The sequence below is a fragment of the Syngnathus leptorhynchus genome, chromosome 4 (genome assembly GCF_054491065.1).
Source record: "Syngnathus leptorhynchus isolate UIUO chromosome 4, UIUO_Slep, whole genome shotgun sequence".
Classification (NCBI taxonomy): domain Eukaryota; kingdom Metazoa; phylum Chordata; class Actinopteri; order Syngnathiformes; family Syngnathidae; genus Syngnathus; species Syngnathus leptorhynchus.
In genome coordinates this window covers 4,288,063-4,307,684 of record NC_141198.1, presented here as the reverse complement: position 1 = coordinate 4,307,684, position 19,622 = coordinate 4,288,063, and the positions used below count along the sequence as shown (strand labels likewise).

Sequence of the window (19,622 nt, the reverse complement as noted above, 5' to 3'; positions counted from 1 at the left end):
TGCGTAAAAGCCATGTCCGAGCCCCATCCACCGTCCCCGGACAGTCACCCGGCCGAGCGCCGGCCCTCGACTTCCATCCACGGAGTGAAAGAAAGCTCCGTAGAGTATGACCAGGCGTGCGTAAAAGCCATGTCTGAGCCCCATCCACCGTCCCTGGATAGGCACCCAGCCGAGCGCCGGCCCCCGACTTCCATCCACGGAGGTGAAAGAGAGCTCCCGTCGAGAAGGACCGTGCGCAAAAGCCATAATAGTTTTTCAAACCTTCTGTCTCGCTCCAAATCATTAAATCCTTCAAACTCTTCGTCCTCCGTGTCACTTACAAACAAAGCCGCTAATGATGCCGGTAGTACGTGGGGCCCTTCGTCATCTTCGTCATCCCGTGATCGAATCCTTTGCCCTTTATGTAAACAACCGCCGTGCGGCATGGGTGACGTCACTTGCAGTTTATCGCGGTTTCACTACATTGCGGATTTTTGATGGCTGGTTGGGCGGGAGTTGATGTAGCACCTGGGTCTTCTTGATGTTCACGGTCAGACCCAGGGCTCTGTATGCCTTAGCGAAGGAGTTCAGGATGCCCTGGAGGTCTTCTGCAGAGTGTGCTGCAATGGCATTATCGTCTGCATACTGGAGCTCCACGACCGTGGTGGTTCTGATCTTGGTTTTGGCTTTGAACCTGATAAGGTTGAAGAGCCTGCCATCAGTTCTGTACCAAATTGGGATTCCGTGTGGTAGTTCTTCGTCAATGAGACGGATATGGCGGCAATGAAGATAGAGAACAGGATGGGTGTAATGATACATCCCTGTTTGACCCCTGTCACTACAAATGTACAGTGAAAGGCTCAGTCAAGGAGCTGTTGTTGAGCACTGTGGCTGTCATTCCGTCATGTAATAATCGCAGTATTCTGACGTATTTATCTGGGCAAGCATACCTCAGAAGGATGCTCCAGAGGGCCTGGCGATCCACCGTGTCAAAGGCCTTTGTCAGGTCTATAAAAGCCATAAACAAAGGCTTTTTATGCTCACGGCATTTCTCCTGGAGTTGGCGTGCTGTAAAAATCATGTCTGCACTGGGATTCTGGGAGAACTTACTCAGACAGTGGCAGTAGGCGATTGGCAAGAACACGAGCAAGTACTTTGCCAACTGTTGAAAGGAGCGAGATGCCCCTATAGTTCCCACAATCCGCTTTGTCCCCTTTCTTGAAAATGGTCACTATCAGAGAGTCCCTGTGCTCCGAGGGAGTACTTTTTTTTCCCACACCTTCAGAAAGAGGGAATGGAGGTGGCGCTGGCGCTCTGGTCCACCTTCGTTTAGGACCTCAGCTGGGATTCCATCTGGCCCAGAGGCCTTGTTGTTCCTTCAGGCTCCTGATGGCATCTTCGACCTCTGCTAAAGTGGGAGGTTCATCTATGTTTTCCCTGATGGGACTCTGAGGGATGTGACTGAGAAAATCTGACTGAGTTGTGTTGACACGGTTGAGTAGTTCCTGAAAGTGCTCTCTCCACCGGTTGTTTATGGACTCATCGTCCTTCAACAGCTCCTGCCCGTCTTTAGGTTTTGGCCGCGATGGCTTGGGCCGTAGACAGCCTTAGTAGCGCTGAAAAAGCCTCTGGGGTCACCAGAGTCTGCCAAACTCTGGATTTCCAGTGCCCTTTCAGTCTACCAGGAGCTTTTAATCTGTCTCACCCGCCTCTGGACGTCAGCCTTGGCTCTGGAGTGAGCCTGTGTCTTTGCTTTGCAGGTGATGTCATTTTGCCAGACACGAAAGGTTTCCCTTTTTTTTGGAGATGAGCTGTTCTATCTCTGTGTAATTCTCATCAAACCAGTCCTGATGCTTTTTGGACTTGTACTCGAGAGTGGCACTGCAGGTATCAAGGATGGAAGACCTGAGCAGGCTCCAGTGCTCTTCAATGTCCTCAGGGTATTCCTGATTGAGGCTTTCTCCAAGAGAGGCCTGAAACAGCTGCAGGGCGGCGGTTTTGTTCAGGGTCTCAAGGTTTCGTCACTGCTTCTTTTGCAGTCTCCTCCTTCTTGAGTCTGATGGACATCGTGGATCATATCAGGCGGTGATCTGTCCAGCAGGCCTCTGAATCTATCATGGCTTTTGTGATGCACACGTCGCGCTGATCCCTGGCTCTGACAATGACATAGTCAAAAAGATGCCATTGTTTAGAGCGAGGGTGTCTCCATGAACCCTTGAGTTTGTTCTTCTGGCAAAAGATGGTATTGGTGATGATAACGTCGTATTGAGCATATTTGCTAAGAAGCAAAACCCCGTTGGAGTTGATGTTTCCAATGCCTTCCTTTCCAGTGGTGCCCTTCCAGAGGTGGTGGTCACGGCCCACTCTGGCATTGAAATCTCCCAATATAATAATCTTGTCCTCCTTGGGGATTTTTGACAATACCTCATCCAGACAGGCATAGAAGGCCTCAGAGAGAGAGAGAGAGAGAGAGAGAGACACAGAGGCTCTATGTCACTTAAGAGGATTTGGGATTTTCTCCATTTACCTTAAGGATACAGACTCATGCCCTGGTGTCTCCTAATTCCTCCACATCATCTACAACTGTGAGAAGGTGGGTTTCACAAGGAAAGCCCAGAAAGAGGATCGACTAGGGACGGACGGGTGGCCAGACATGAGAATGAATGAGCCTTCCTTTGCTCAGTGTGTCTTGACAGTCTGGGCATTGCTGACGGGACAATCCCAGATTCCTCCTTTTCAGCATCTTCCTCTGCGATCAATGCCGAACCTCACAAAGGGCATTTGGGGGGCAGCGGTTGCTGGACACCGTCTGAAATGTGTACGTAAAAAAAAAAAACAACAACACAGCTCTCCGTCGTAGTTGTTGGTAGTTTGGTATCCTGAGCAATGGAATGCCTTCTGCCCTCAGTCAACAGCTGGATCCAGGTGAACCTCGGTCAGAACTTCAAGGTGACAGGCATTGTGACCCAGAGCTGTGTACACTTTGGGCAAAGTTCCACCCTATTTGAGATGGAGTTTGAGCTCAAGCATCTGCTCGGCCGCTCTTCACTCGGGCGTCATTGAGAATGGAGATGTGATTTTGCGAGAGGCGCAGCCACAGCAGGCCTTCAACGGCTCCACCTGTAACAGGATTACCTCAAGGTTGGCTCTTACTGCAGAGTCTATTTGAAGACGACGCACAGCTCATTCTCACTTTACTGTCTGCAGATATGGTGACAATTTGGCTCCGTCTCCATCTTACACTTTTGCTAACATGGGTGAATAAAATGTTCAGAATAGAAAGCCTTTCTACACGTGACGCCATCTTGTGTGCAGAGCCAAAATGCTTGGGACCTGAATGGGAGAAGTTTGCAGACTTCTGCTACAAACGTTTTGATGCGAAACGTGCTATGGCGCTCGTCAAGCCTGCTGCCGTCTGGATGCCAACCTGGTGTCCATTCGCTTCAAGACTGAGCAGGATTTACTGCAAGACCTCGTGAAGTCAGGTCTGTGCTCGCCAAGTGTCGCAACTGCTTATTCGCTGCCATATTTGGAAAGCAAATGAGAGCTCTGTTGCTGTCTGCAGCCCCCGGCGACACGTGGATTGGACTGAACGACCGGGTGGTTCCCGGCAGATTCGCATGCTCTGACCACTACAAGGTGACCTTAACCAACTGGGCTCCGGGAGAACTTGCCCGCCGGTTGGTGAATTGCGTGGCCACCTTGAGCCAGGTCGGTGCGGAAAAGATTGATCCGCTTGCCGGAGAAAGTATTTATTTTATTTCAAATCAATCTCATTTTGACTTTCAGTCTGGCAAATGGAAGAAGATGTCCTGCGCGCAACTCAACGGCTACATGTGTAAGATGCCGACAGACTATTGTGCCCTGGATATACAAGGCACCAATGCAAGTTGCAAGTAATTGTATGAATGCAATTGATCTTGCATGATCATTCTGCTTGATTTACCATGCATTTTGATTGATTTACCATGCATTATTATGATTGATTAACCATTGATTGATTAGTCTTTTTGTTAGATTTACCATGTATTATTATTCTGTTTAAGTTCCCATACATTCTTCTTCTTCTTGACTTAACATGTGACATTACGATTTACCATGCATTATTATTATTTTGTTCAATTTACCATGTTATTATTCTCTATGCATTTTCATAATTGAGTTCTTCTATTTCATTTAATTATTGTTAAATTGACCATACATTATTATTCCATCTGTTGTTTTACCCTGTTTATTTGAACAAAAAAATCATAAAATAATAAAGACAATTGGTGTGTCACCTGTTAACTCATTTAATAGTTTACAGATTTGGACAGGGCAATTTTATAATCTGGTCAATTTGATCATAATTTATTACTCCCTAGGTACGAGTATTAGTCAGACTTCCTCATGATGCCATTTGGGTGCATTTTGTATTGCTCTTTGTAACAATTATGAAAAAAATGATTGTATATTGCTCTGTAACAATTTTGATATTTCTATTAGCGTAATCAAATACATACATCCATTGTCCTGAAGCACTTATCCTCATGAGGGTCGCGGGAGTCTGTCACCATTAAAAAAAAAAAAAAAACAGTTGGGAGTGGTCATTCCGCCTATCATGCGTGTGATTAGGAGCGGTCATTCCGCCCATCATGCGTGTGTTTGGAACGTGGGAGGCAACCCAGGAACGCAGGGACGGGGAAAACATGCAAAGCCCACACAAGGTGGCCGGTGATCAGAGGCAGAGCCGTGCTTTACCATTTAGGCCAGGAGTCAGCAACACGCTGCCCCAGAGCCGCTCTTTAGCACCCCCCCCACCAAAAAATGTGTGAACATGTTGTTGGTGGTGGTGGTGGTGTTTTTTCTAAATACATTTTTTAGATGGTAATCATGACACACCCATTCTTATGCTGTAAAAATGTATGTAGTTGTAAATATATTAAAAATACTGAATTTAAGAATGGTAGGCCGATAGAGCTCTCCAAATTGTCCCTCGGTGCCAGCGCAAATGGTTGTTCGTCTCTGTGTGCCCTGCGATTGGCTGGCAACTAGTTCAGGGTGTCGCGATGACTGCTGGGATAGGCTCCAGCACACCTATGACCCCCGTGAGGACAAGTGATATAGAAGATGGATGGATGGATTTGGGGGATGAGGGTGCACATTCATTCGAAGCACTCCACAGCTCACGCCTAAAAACACTCCTCACTTGAGCCAATGTTTATGGATATGTCTATCCTGTCTTTTCATTTGATAAGTTCTTTGTGTGTTCATCTATCATCATGTGTCTTTTGTCTGTCATCAGATACTTCACAGCCAGCAGGTACTCACAAGAACACATATGAAGAGCGAGTGCTGCGGGGAAGGCTAGAGACCTCATCATCACTACACTATCCAGGTATTTGTACAACTTTCACTGAGGGTTTTTTTTCTGATATGCGTACAATTATATATCTATACATGTTTTTAATTTCATGCTGACACCATGTCTGGTTTGTGCATGTATTTTGCGCCAATGTAGATGCATTAAAATTGCATCTAGCCATCTCACTAGAGGGCAGCAGTGAGTTTTAAATGGTGTGTCCATGAACACAACCGTTGTTAGAATAAGCGAACCTTATTTAAATTTTGGAGTACGCATTAATTTATAGGGTAACTTAGTAGATAGATAACCCAAAGAAAACCGAGGTTGTGCTCCTCTGGTGACAAATTTGCACTGGCGTGATTTTCTTGCCTGAAGCCCTGTTGAAGCTATCTCAGAGGATAGCTGAACGTAACATCCTCAACCTTCACGGCAAAGCTTCAATTGCCTGATACTACAGCAGGAAGCGGCATCTTTCTTGCAGCATCTTCAACATCATAACATTCAGACGGACCATAAAGGCATCCACGAGAGTTTTGCTTTTCCTGGTGCTATCCGCATCTGTGTTCTCGACTGCCCAAGTGACCAGGAGCCAGACCAGCAGCCAGCTTCTGACGGGTGGCCAACGGCATCTACCAGACGCTGAGCAACATGTTCGAGGAGGATGGATGTGGGTTGAATCTCACAGATACAGCCTCCATTTTTTGCAGCCAGGCCTTAAAACAGAGAGATTTGACCGCTTGACCTTTGACCTTTCAAAACTAAACTGGGCTATAACTCATGATTGGAATGGCGGATTTATGTAGGACAAAGTGTTCTGGAAAGCCTGAAGGGAGCACTGACACGTAAGTGAGAGTTGGATTGGTCTGTCCAACTGAGGTTCAATGGCACAGCTTTCTAGCACCTCATAGTTTGTTTCAGAACCTAACTAAACCCTGACGGAAGGCCTTTATATACTCGGGCGGACGTCAACTGCGGCGTTGCATCGTGATTGACGCTGCGACCAGTCTGCAACATGCTTTTTACGTTCGAAATTGTCAAATGCATTTCTTATCTTTTGTAATTAGCTATGCAATATTACATATTGGGGCTTTCCTGGCTACATCCTACAAGGTGTTAGTGCTGAGTTCTGAGTTTCCGCAGAAAGTACAGGCGGCGCTGAGCTTTCTTTGCCAGCGACGCAGCGTTGGTGGTCCAGGCAAGCAAGTTCAAAGACGCAAGTTGAAAAAGACAAAAAGGAAAAAACGCAAGTTGGCAGCCGCCGCCGCCGCCGCTTTGGCGTTTCTCCATTCAGACGGACATTCAGTCCTCACTGATGTGCACCCCCAGGAATCTGGTGCTGCTCACTCTCTCCACCACAGCACCAGGTCAGCGGCAGGTGGTGGGTGTGACCCTTCCGAAAGTCAATGAAAATCTCCTTGGTCTTGTTGACGTTCAGCAGAAGGTTGTTGTCCCTGCACCACGCGGCCAAAAGGTCGACCGCCGATCTATATAGAGTCTCGTCACCACCGGTGATCAGACCCACCACAGTCGTGTCATCGTCATATTTCAGCACGCGGTTGCTGCTGTAGGTCGCGGTGCAGTCATGCGTCAGCAGGGTGAAGAGCAGCGGACTGAGCACGCAGCCTTGAGGGGCCCCCGTGTCAGCTTGTCGAGTTTGCAAATGAGACGCTGCGGAACAATGTTGAAGTCCACAAACAGCAATCTCACATACGAGTCCCTGTTCTCCAGGTGGGTGAGGGCAGAGTGGAGGGCAGAGCAGACGGCATCCTCAGAGGACCGATTGGGTCTTAAGGAAAACTGGAAGGGGTCTACGGTGGGGGGAAGAACAGATCTGACGTGCGCCAAGACAAGCCGCTCAAAGCACTTCAGGACGATAGAGGTCAGTGCCACAGGGCAGTAGTCATTGAAGCAGGAAGGAGCGGGATTTTTCGGCACGGGTATGATAGTGGCAGCCTTGAAGCATGACGAGACGATGGCCCGCTGCAGGGAAATGTTAAAGATGTCCGTGAAGACATCCATCAGCTCCTCAGCGCAGTCCTTCAGCGCCCGTCCCGGGATGTTGTCCAGGCCCGCCGCCTTACGGGTGTTGATAGCAGCAAGCGTCCTCCTCACGCTAACGGCAGAGAGTCACAGGGGCTGCTCGTCTGGAGGGGGAGGGGTCTTCAGCGGGCAAGTATCGTTCTGAGCATCGAAGCGAGCAAAGAAGCGGTCCAGTTCGTTGAGCAGAGGGACGCCGCCCTAACAGCTCTGCGGTGCAGGCTTGTAGTCCGTGATGGTCTGTATGCCTCGCCACAGGCTCCGAGCATCCCTGCTGTCTTTGAAGTGGGCAGTAATCTTGGAAGAGAACGCCTTTTCGCATCCTTGATGCCCCGGGACAGGTTCGCCCTTGCTGATCTCACGCCCGCTTCATCCCCGGCCCTGTAGGCTTTGTCTCTGGCCCTCAGCAGCCCCAGGACAGTCCCTGTCATTCATGGCTTCCAGTTAGCCCGAGTGACGACGTACTTTGCGAGGGTCACATCATCAATGCACTTTGCGATGTACGAGGTCATAGAGTCAGCATACTCCTCAATGTCTGTCCAATTGTTGCAAGTAGCTGCCCGCTTAAACATTTCCCAGTCTGTAGTGCCAAAGCAGTCTCGAAGAGCATCAGAGGCCCCCTCAGGCCACACTCTAACTTCGTTTGCGAACCGGCCTGGAAGTTCTCACTCTCTGTCTGTACACGGGCGTAAGCAGAACGGTGACGTGGTCAGAAAGTCCGATGTGTGGGAGGGGGGTGGTCTTGAAAGCTCATTTATGTGCAGTGTAGACCAGGTCCAGGAATCTGTCACCACGTGTTGGAAAATTAACATGCTGGGTAAGCTTTGGAAAGACAGACTTCAGGTCAGCATGATTAAAATCACCAGCGAAGATGATGAAACCGTCAGGGTGCGCCGTCTGCTGATCACTGACAGCCTGATACAGTTCACTGAGGGCCGTGATCCTGTCACTTCCAACGTTGGAAGGCGGGATGTAGACCGCGACAAGCAGAATCGCAGTAAACTCCCTTGGTAGGTAAAAAGGACGGCACTTAATGATCAAAAATTCTGCCAGTGGCGAACAGTGTCTGCATACAACTACAGAGTCCCGGCACCATTCGTCGCGGATGTAGATACAGATACAGATACCTCCTCCACACTTCCTTTTTCAATGGCCCGGTCCGCTCGATAGCACGCTAGCCGCTCCAGTTGCTCAACAGAGTCGCGGGCCGCATTGTAGTCATAGCTTCTTTTGGAGGGCCATTACGACTGTCAATCCAAATAAATGTATGAGTGCCTCATTATATACAATAAAAGCTACAAAACAAACTGACAAATAACTCGTTTTCAAATCAGACGAAAAAAAATGGTCAAATATTTTAAAAAAAGATATTAAAAGTGAAGACAATTTGCAATTCTAGTAATGACACAAATTTGATGCACAATTTGTCTTCATGGGCCACATAAAAGGATGTGATGGGCCGTATCTGGCCCCCGGGCCTTGAGTTTGACACCTGTGGTCTATTTACTCACGCACACACACACACACACACACACACACACACACACACACACACACACACACACACTATTTTTTGTACAGTTTGTTTGTTATTTTCAGCATTTTCCAAAAAGTACCCCATAGTGTTGAGTGTGCAGAGAAGAAAGCTTCCTTGCACTAGGTGGAGTTCACAGCAGAGTCATAGTGTAGAAGGTGAAAGAAAAAACAAAACATGAGTTAATCCTTTGATGCTGTCTGGAAAGAGGTCTTGCTAACTCCACGATCATGATATTCTATTAGGCGATATGCTAATGTCACGACGGCTCGGTGACTTGGGCAGCAGGAAAGCTTTTGGCTGACAAATTTCATCTTGTTCCAAATTATACAACCTACCGTAGGTGTGGCTCCTGGGGACACCTCCAACACCGGTGCTGTCATTTCTCGATCAAATATGACTTCACTTTTATATGCTGTGCGGCCACTTTCCAGCCACCACAGGGCACAGTGGGCTTTTATGTGTCTGTGCCCTAGTTCACGAAGGGTAGCCCCATTTTCTGTTTACATTTTTACTGTGATAACATTTTTCTCGCTGAATCACTGGCAATGCTATATAGCAGTGCTACCTTTCCTCAGCCACTAACAGGGAACTCTACTGTGTTAGTCAGCCATTCCGAAAGCTACCACACTAAAGTTCCTTTGAATTGCCAGTTTGTTTTTTCTAGGGAACGAAATATGCAAAATACCATTTAAGAAACCTCATATTCACCGGAGAAAAAGGCTACATCAGTGTTTTGCGGCTCCCTTTTTTTTTTTTTTTGAAGATCAAATCCCCTTCGTGATCAATTAGAACGACATCCTCGCAGTACTTTGTCGCACACTTTTGGATACTATTTTCATTCTTGATTGGGAGGGCCGGAGGTGAAGCGGACGTGCTACCCACTGCGCCACCGAGCCGCCAGCATAGAACCATAGAGACAAAATTTAAGTACAAAAGATATAAAACCCTCCCTGTGTGGAGTTTGCATGTTCTCCCTGTGTCCGCGTGGGTTTTCTCCGGGCACTCCGGTTTCCTCCCACATCCCAAAAACATGCTTGATAAGCCGATTGACCACTCCAAATTGTCCCTAGGTGTGAGTGCGTGTGCGAATGGTTGTTCGTCTCTGTGTGCCCTGCGATTGGTTGGCAACCAGTTCAGGGTGTCCCCCGCCTACTGCCCGATGATGGCTGGGATGGGCTCCGGCACGCCCGCGACCCCCGTGGGGACTAAGCGGTTCAGAAAATGGATGGATGGATGGATGGATGGATGGATGGATGGATGGATGGATGGATATAAAAATAAGATGACGCAAATTATGAGGAGGTGCAAGAAGGTTTACTACAGCAAGTTAATCGAAAAAAAAATAGAAACAATAGTAAAGGGATATGAAAGGTTTTAAACAGTATTATCCGGAAAAGAGCTGCTAACACAAAGTATCCTGAACGCTTCATGAATAATGACAAGACCATAAACAAAATGGAAGATGCGGTCAATGATTTGGATGCATTTGTCATGAATGTAGGACTGAAATTGGCTGAGGGTATCAGTGACCCGTCGATAGAGCAGGCAAGAGCACTAGGAGATGGTATTGAAATTAATCCAAATTCAATGTTCTTGAGAGCGGTTGATGAGAAAGATGTTTTAGGTGTAATAAAATCATGCAAAAATAAAACATCTACAGATGGGAATGATGTTGATATGGCCTTAATTAAGGAAGTTGTTGATGGAGTGGTACATACATCTGTAATTTGTCCTTTAAAACAGGTACGTTCCCAAGCAAAATGAAAATGGCTAAGGTCATCCCACTGTATAAAACTCTATTATGTCAATTCTCTAAAATCTTGGAGAAGCTTTTCATTGTGAGACTGGATAGCTTCACTAAGATACACAACTTGTTAACTGAAAACCAATATGGATTTAAAACAAATAGATCAACAACTTTGACACGAGTGGACATGATGGAAGAAATAACTAACTGTATTGACAATAAGAAGTATGCGGTAGGACTATTTATCGATTTGAAAAAAGCTTTTGATACCATTGACCATAACATATTATTGTATGAAATGGAAAGGTATGGGATGAGAGGTGTAGTATTGAGCTGGTTAAAAAGTTACATTACTAACAGTCAACAGTTTGTTAAGATGGGTAATCGTATATCATCATGCCTAGACATTACCTGTGGAGTCCCACAGGGTATCAGTGTTGGGCCCCATATTATTTATTCTGTACATAAAGGATATTGGTAAGGCGTCAACTATCTTTAAATGTATTATTTTTGCGGACGACACAACTTCTGTTCTGGTAATAATTTAAAGATACTATTGGAGACCATTACAATTGAATTGTCCAAACTAAAAATATGGTTTGACATTAATAAATTATCATTGAATGTAGACAAAACCAAACTGATGGTATTTGGAAACCGTAAAATAGATACACAGGCCCAAGTAACAATAGATAATGTCAATATTGAACAAGTTTATGAGATCAAATTTTTAGGAGTAATATTAGACAATAAATTCTGTTGGAAACCTCATATAAGATACGTTAGAAGCAAAGAAGCAAGGAGTATTGCAGCACTGTGCAGTGGAAAACATATTCTGGAGCAGAGAATGTTGTATACCCCGTATTGTTTTACCATATTTGACTTGCTGTGTGGAGATATGGGGAAATGCATACATAAGCACTTTAAAACCATGAATTATACGACAGAAAAAAGCTATGAGAATTGTACACAAGGTTGGATTTCGAGATCATACAAATAATTTGTTTTTAAAATCAAACGCTTTTAATCTGATGGATTTATTCAAATTTAAACTGGCACAGATAATGTATCGAGCAAAGATTCAGAAACTCCCAGGGAACATTCAAACATTATTTATTGAACAAGATAAGGGATATAATTTGAGAGGAAAAAATAACTTTGATAAGGGGTATGCTTGCACCAATCTCAGGAGCAAGTGCATATCATCCTATGGAGTAACTGTGTGGAATGGATTAGAAGATAAAATGATGTAAAGCAGAAATATGGTTCTATTTTAAAAAAATGTATAAAGGAATGATGTTTGCAAATTACCAAAAAGAAAGTGACTACAACTACTACAGTGACAAGTGAAGTGAAAGTGACTACTGTTAAACTTTTGGATTACAAGATGTTTTTGTTGTTTTTATTTAGTTCTTTTTTAGTTTTAATGTTTTCACTTGTAACTAAGTGATGGATAGGGGTAGGACACGATAAGCCTAGGTTTCTTCCCACTCCTTTTCGAACAGTGATATATATATATATTGTTGTTTGTTTTTCGTTGTTTGTTTTTTATTGTTTTTATTCTTCAAATCATGTTCGAAATAAATAAATAAATCATTCATTCATTCATCCATTCATTCAATCACGATTTCACTTGATCACATTAAAGCGCCATTTAAACAGTCATAAAATAGCTTCACCCCCCCCCCCCCCACACACACACACACACACACACACACTGTCTCTCAGTATCTATAGCATTGTTTCCAAAAGGACAGAAGGTTACAGCTTGTTTAACTAACACTGATGCCACTGGTGCTATTCTCCCTGCTGTCATCACTCATACTAGATGCAGTGGAGGAATGTGCACGTCAGCCATGACTTCCCACTACCTCAGTTAGTTGGATCCGCAGCCAACTGTCACACCTGCTCCTTGCCCAAGCAGTAGACCTCCTATTCAACTTTTTATTTACCGTAATTTTTGGACTATAAGTCGCGGTTTTTGTCATAGTTTGGGTGGGGGGGGGCAACTTATACTCAGAAGCGACTTATGTGATTTTTTTCACAAATTTTCAAAATTCAAAAATCCGTGATGTTGTGAAACTGCGATAAACAAACTGCGATGTAGCAAGGGATTACTGTCATTTGAACCGCAAGTGACGCGCGGCGGATGTTTACATAAAGGGCAAAGGATTCGATCACGGGATGACAAGGATGACGAAGGGCCCCACGTACTACCGGCATCATTAGCGGCTTTGTTTGTAGGTGACACGGAGGACGAAGAGTTTGAAGGATTTAATGATTTGGAGTGACACAGAGGGTTTGAAAAACTATTATGGCTTTTACGCAAGCCCGGTCCTGCTCGACAGGAGCTCTCTTTTACCTCCGTGGATGGAAGTCGGGGGCCGGCGCTCGGCCGGGTGGCTGTCCGGGGGACGGTGGATGGGGCTCAGACATGGCTTTTACGCACGCACGCTCCTATTCTACGTAGCTCTTCCACCTCCGTGGATCGAAGTCGGGGGCCGGTGCTTGGCCAGGTGGCTGTCCGGAGACGGTGGATGGGGCTCGGACATGGCTTTTACGCACGCCCGCTCCTATTCTATGGAGCTCTCTTCCACCTCCGTGGCTGGAAGTTCAGTAGTTGTTGGCTCGTTGAACTCTTGTTTTGTTAAATAAAGAGCCGTTTACCAAACCTACGTCTTTCCTGGTACTTTGTTAACGCTACAATATAGTTATATACTAGATCTCTGCAGCGCACGCACGGCGTTGTTGACACAAAGAACGAGGAATTTGATCGATGGATTTAATGATTTGGAGTGATATTATTGTAATATGATAGTTACTTGAAATATACTTCATATATCGTTATATGGGTCTGTGGAATAATTAGAAATGCAACTTACAACGGGTCCAACGTCAGCATATGCGGCGCATACGCGGCATTGTTTACATAAAGCAAGATCTATGGATTTAATGAATTGGAGTGACACAGATGGTTTTATAAACATGTTATTTATGTAATACTTACGTGAATAACTCTGAATATTACGTCAGGCCTGTTTTCAGCTCCTCGTTTGTGTATATGTCACGTTAGCATACCGTATCGTTTAGCCTGTTTTTGCTGGTTCATGTCTGTTTTTGGTGTTGGATTTTGACGAATAAATTTGCCCCAAAAGTGCGACTTATACTCCGGTGCGACTTATATATGTTTTTTTTCACTTTATTGTGCATTTGTGCGACTTATAGTCCGAAAATTACGGTACCTCAAAAGCTCATGCTACACAACCTGTGGTGTAATATGCTCATCTATCTATGCAATCAGTATGTGCGCAGAGGGAAAACAGAGCCCATTCAGGTTCCGATAGGGATGAGTGATGACTGCAGCCTATTGACTACTAAGGGCACTCGTATGAGGAATTCGTCAGAGACGTGAATTATGATGTCCTGATACTGGACTTACAGACGTGTCCAAGGGCACACACAAATCGCATTGTATATGCAACTTTGAAAAGCGTGCAGTTGTTGCAGACATAAAATGCAGGTTTGTGCGTTATAGCAATTAACTTCTGTCGCGAGAGCATGTAAGAGATGTATGTGTACTTGTTGAAAAAGGACATATAAAGGAGACGAACAGACTGGATTTGTTAACTGATAGAAAGCTGTGGTTTGTTCTCCAGGGCAGAATAAACCCTGCACAGCTTGGGGACCTGGGTAGTCGACCCTGATCCCTAGAGAAGTAAAGTAGACTTTACTTTGAGTAGGAAGACATGAACGAAGGGGGTACGCATGTTGATAGATGCCAAAAGTGAATGTCGCATGAAAGATCGTCTCCCGACTGGATATTGACAGAATGCCTAAAGACGGCATATTACACTTTCTACACTTTCTGTTTTACTTTGAACTCAATCTGAAAGTGAGATGGACTGCTTGGCTGAGCGTGGTCTACTCTCAAAGCCACTATTACAATTAGCTTTGTTGTTTGCTCAACCCTCTAATGTCCATATTGACTGGAAAGCCACCCAGAAGAGTGCAGCCTGTTGTAAAAGATGTTTTTTCCTTTGCTACTTCCTGATTTACCAAGGATAACGATCTGACTGGCAGACATGATTCTGGAAGGTACTTGTAGGCTATTCGGATCCTCACCAAAAGTTTGTGGGATCTTCTCTGCCCCTACGTCAACCCACTTTAATTTGAGTGTTATGAATGGCACGCAACCTCTGACCTCCATATGTTTTGGAAATGGTTTCTCGCTGATAAACAATGGTTGGCGTGTGGCCAGACAGGAGGCTGCCAAATTGGCACCCTCGTCATCCCCCTTCTCATTTTGACTCCCCCAACTGCTTCGACATGACGCAGCGTGGCCTGTACACACATCCTGCCTTTGTGGGCCAGGAATTTTAAGAATGTTGACTGTTGCCCTTCTCCTCTCTGTTGACCATCAAGGTGCTACCCCCCCTCCAAACTTAGCATCCCAGTGGTTTCTCAACACAACTGTCAGGGTGTTTCTATGGATAAATTTGTGCACTGTGGTGCATGTCCTCCCACAGCGACTGGAGTGACAGCACCTGCTCTTGGAAGTCAAGTGCCCTACATAGCATAGCTCTAATTTAGAAGCCACAATTTCACGACCATCAAGGATTTACCAGTTGAGCTTCTTTTCTTGTGTAAATATACATTTGGCATTTTGTCTTTGATGGCTAAAACCTCTTCTGACCTTGTAGTGAGGCAATTCTGTCAACAGCTGCTTCTAACAGTTTAAGTCAACGGGTTTTAAAAGGATACACTGAACCAATATTAAAGAACTGGTGGCAGAAAAGAGAGACTGCTAAGCGATCTCACGTCATACGTGTCTGGACCACATACTCTCAGAAGCAGCACGCAGAGATAGATCTATCACTTCAGGTGACAAATTTCAAACACTTGCCCGATGGGTGACAAAGGAAACGCTGACTTTTTCTTGCCACTTGTGAGAACTGGAGATTAGGCCAGTATTACCTGAAATGTGGCCCATTCGGAAAGAGGCAGGGGAAACACAGGATGTCCTGAGCTGCAGTCTCACAACACAGTGTCGTGTTGTTCGCAGGGACTTTCTCCATTTCAGAACATCGCCTCTTCAAAGCAAACATTTCATTCTCAGTGCTTCCATTATACCTGTAGCTTTTCCGTCCTTCACGACTCAAGTAAAAAAGGGCCTACTTAAATTAATGGACACATTTGACAGGGTGGAGTTAAATTGTTACAGCTGTACAATTAAGTATGAACAACTCATTTTCAAGCTGGGGTGATTTGAGCACATTTTTATTAGTTCTACCTTCTGCCTCTGTTGTGCTGATGATATTACAGAGGAGGCGGGGCCATGTGTGTCTATAAGTGCAGTCCCTGTTGGGGGAAAACCTCTTCATGAGATAGAGCTCGGCTGACAGTCACATAGCAAAGTTGACTGGTGTTCTTTATTGCAAGGATCCTTTGGATTTCTTATTCCTGAGCTGACGAAAAAGCCAACGCTCCATTTTGGACACAGCTGAACACAAGGATGCTTTACCTTACTATTAGTTTGCACCAGATTTTTTCCACCATGTTTGTGGTCTGCAGCACTGTGGTGATGGTGAGTTGTTGCTCTGCACTCTCATCAGCAAGTATTCCCCATCCGCTGAATGTTTCTTTAAGTATTGAGAATTGTTGGCTACCTCTGACCCTGCTCCTTAGGCAGATGATGAATGCCCACCAGTGTGCTCCTGTGCTACCTCATCCCCGATGTGTCCGGCGGGTGTCAGTTGGGTGAGCGACCACTGTGGCTGCTGTAAAATATGTGCAAGGCAGTTCAATGAAGACTGCAGTGCTGCTCAGCCCTGCGATCACATCAAGGGGCTTCGCTGCTATTTTGGAGCTGGAGGAGACCCTGGGAGAGGACTTTGCCGAGGTGAGAGTGCCGATGAGATGTTATGATGTTTGTGATCAGGCACTTGTTATGTAATCTTACGCTGAAAGCAAATATAACTTTTAATGTGCAAACTTATGCAGATATTTAATATTTTACATCAAAGTGTGAGGGTTGCCCTTACTGCAATATTTTTTATTTGGCCTCAAATGCCTGGCGACACCACTTTTCGTGGCGTAGTGTTTTCTCTCTCCCCCCAAATGAAAAGTCCTCATAGTCTTCCTTTGTGTTTCTTGTGTGTGTGATGCTAGCTGAGGCTCATGGTCTACCCTGCGAGTTCAACGGCCAGTTGTACCAGCACAGTGAGAACTTCCAGCCCAGCTGCCAGCATCAGTGCACCTGTATGAATGGAGTGGTGGGCTGCATTCCCCTCTGTCCTCACCGAGTGTCCCTGCCCAATTTACACTGCTCACGGCCCCGGTTGGCACGGCCAGAAAACAGCTGCTGCGAGGAGTGGTTTTGTGAGGACGACAACCACATCAGAATGGAGCCAGAAGAAATGACACAAAGCCATCTGTCAGAGAGTCAACCTCTCCCAAACCACATCAGTGCTTTGCTGCCACCCTACCCACAGCCTCGCAAGCCAGCTGCCACAAGTGGGACCGTGTTCAGAGGTAAACTTTACAATCATCTTTGATGCCTTACCTGGTCATAAACATGATTGACAGAGTGAATTTTAGTTAAGAAAAGGACATATTCTGCATCAGAACAGTTCAACCAAATTTTATACATTATGGAAACAAGTATTGGAATCCACCTTGTTTCTTCTTTTGTTGCCTATGTACACACAAGACTGTAAAGGTATACCTGGATTGGTTGTTTGGTGTGGAAGAACTTAAGTGCCTTGACATCAAAACCGTCAAACACCATTCCGATGAAGTAAGACAGAGGGTGTGAGCCAGCCTTTGCGCACACCATCATCTTACAGAGTAAACACTTTGCCCAGAATATATAGTATATTTGGTCCGGAGTAGTGATGGGAACGTCAGTTCTTTTAACTGTACCTAACTATTAGACCATTTAAATGAGTCCTTCAAACAATTTGTCTACGGAATTGCTCAATGCTACATCATTCAGTTCACATTTCTAGCCTTTTACACGGGTACTCCAACTTTCTTCCCACATTCCAAAAACGTGTGGTGGGTGGGTTTGTTGAAGATTCATATTTGGTCTTTAGTTAGGAATCTGAGTGTGAATGGTTGTTTGTCTATTTCTGCCCTGTGATTTGCTGGCGCTTAGTTTGGGATGTACCGCCCTTCTCGTCCAATGGCAGCTGATAGGCACCAGCATGTCAGCAGCGCTTGTGAGCATAAGCGGTTCAGAGAATTGATGGATGGAGTTTACCAATTATTGAGAACAAAGAAGAAGTTAAAAAAACATCCATACATACATTTTTCCTGGGGTTCATTCATTCATTTACTGAAATTTCCTGAGTTCTGCAGTTCCATTCTCAAATGGAATGGCTGAGGTCAACTTGTTTAAGTTCAGCTGCAAAGAAGCAAACCATTTCACCTTTGTCTTGTGTTTTTACTTCCAGTCGGTTTAATGACCAGCTGACCTTTATAATGTATGCCAGCTCCAGTTATTAAGATGATCTAGAATTAATTCTAGTCATTGTCCTTATCCCCTCACACAGAGATAACAGCTTTACCAATGCCTGATTTGCTACCGGAATCCAGCTGTTTTCTACAAACCACTGACTGGACAGAATGCTCCACCTCATGTGGGTTGGGAATATCAAGTCGAGTCACTAACAACAACCCAGATTGTCAACTGATCAGAGAAACCAGACTTTGCCAGATTCGACAATGCCACCTGGAGCTTCCTTTGGCAACTAAGGTACGCACAGAAAAACTTAAAGTAATATGAGAGCCCACCGAGTGATGACAATGATCCTCGTTTACATTTAAAATGATATCCTGGTGTGACTTTAAAAACGGCAACTTTATGTTCTGTATAGGGGACTAGGTGCCAGAAAACTGTTCGCCCGCTGGAGCCAGTTCAAATCACTTTTGCTGGATGCTCCACAGCACAACTCTACCGCCCTCGCACCTGTGGATCTTGCTTAGATGGTCGCTGCTGCAGGCCCTTGGTCACCCGAACGGTACGGCTGCGCTTCCGTTGCCTGGACGGTGACAGCTTCTTCAGAAATATGATGTGGATCCAACGTTGCACCTGCAATAAAAGCTGTCACACACACAGCAAGACCTCGAGCCCTTTGCTTAAGCTCCACAATGACATTCACATCTTCAGGCGCTGAGGCTCTCATCGGCTCTGGCCTGGAAGACTTTGCACCGACCCCTTTTGACCCTTTAACCCTACCATACCCTCCCTTGGCAATATACCCGCTTGCACTTTAAGTCTCACAATGACAGTTTGCACGCATTGCAGGAGATGTGTGAAACCGCAAGAGCAGCTCACAGCAGAATGCACTGTGCAGCTCTGTTAGACTGTTGGAAGTAAGCTTGTACTGACATTTTAATATTTTATTTATTTGTACATTTTGTTCACTTTCTCGATATGACAGCTAGTTGTATAGAATATTTGAAGAGAAGACGATTTTGTCATATAGCCCGAGTGCTGTCCATCCATCCATCCATCCATCCATCCATCCATCCATCCATCCATCCATCCATCCATCCATCCATCCATCCATCTTCCTCCGCTTAGCCGGGGTCGGGTCGCGGGGGCAGCAGCTTTAGGAGGGACTCCCAGACCTCCCTCTCCCCAGCCACGTCTTCCAGCTCATCCCGGGGGATCCCAAGGCGTTCCCAGGCCAGCCGAGAGACATAGTCTCTCCAGCGCATCCTGGGTCGTCCCCGGGGTCTCCTACCGGTGGCACATGCCCGGAACACTTCCCCAGGGAGGCGTCCAGGAGGCATCCTGATGAGATGCCCGAGCCACCTCATCTGGCTCCTCTCAACGTGGAGGAACAGCGGCTGTACTCCGAGTCTCTCCCGGATGACCGAGCTTCTCACCCCATCTCTAAGGGAGAGCCCGGACACCCTGCAGAGGAAACTCATTTCGGCCGCTTGTATCCTGGATCTCGTTCTTTCGGTCA

General features: G+C 45.7%; 1 protein-coding gene across 1 annotated transcript; it reads left to right on the top strand.

Annotated features, from left to right (window-relative positions):
• Window positions 1–16,156: 16,156 nt before the first annotated feature.
• Window positions 16,157–18,821, top strand: ccn1l2 (cellular communication network factor 1, like 2). The gene is made up of 5 exons (XM_085910308.1): window positions 16,157–16,228; window positions 16,330–16,543; window positions 16,813–17,175; window positions 18,198–18,400; window positions 18,522–18,821. Exons 1-5 carry the CDS (start codon window positions 16,157–16,159, stop codon window positions 18,819–18,821), a joined length of 1,152 nt encoding a protein of 383 aa, XP_085766434.1.
• Window positions 18,822–19,622: the final 801 nt, after the last annotated feature.

Coding starts and splice junctions, on each gene's coding strand:
- ccn1l2 (XM_085910308.1), top strand. CDS start 16,157: ATGCTTTACCTTACTATTAGTTTGCACCAGATTTTTTCCACCATGTTT. Junction 16,544..16,812: donor TGGGAGAGGACTTTGCCGAG/GTGAGAGTGCCG, acceptor GTGTGATGCTAG/CTGAGGCTCATGGTCTACCC. Junction 18,401..18,521: donor AGCTTCCTTTGGCAACTAAG/GTACGCACAGAA, acceptor TGTTCTGTATAG/GGGACTAGGTGCCAGAAAAC.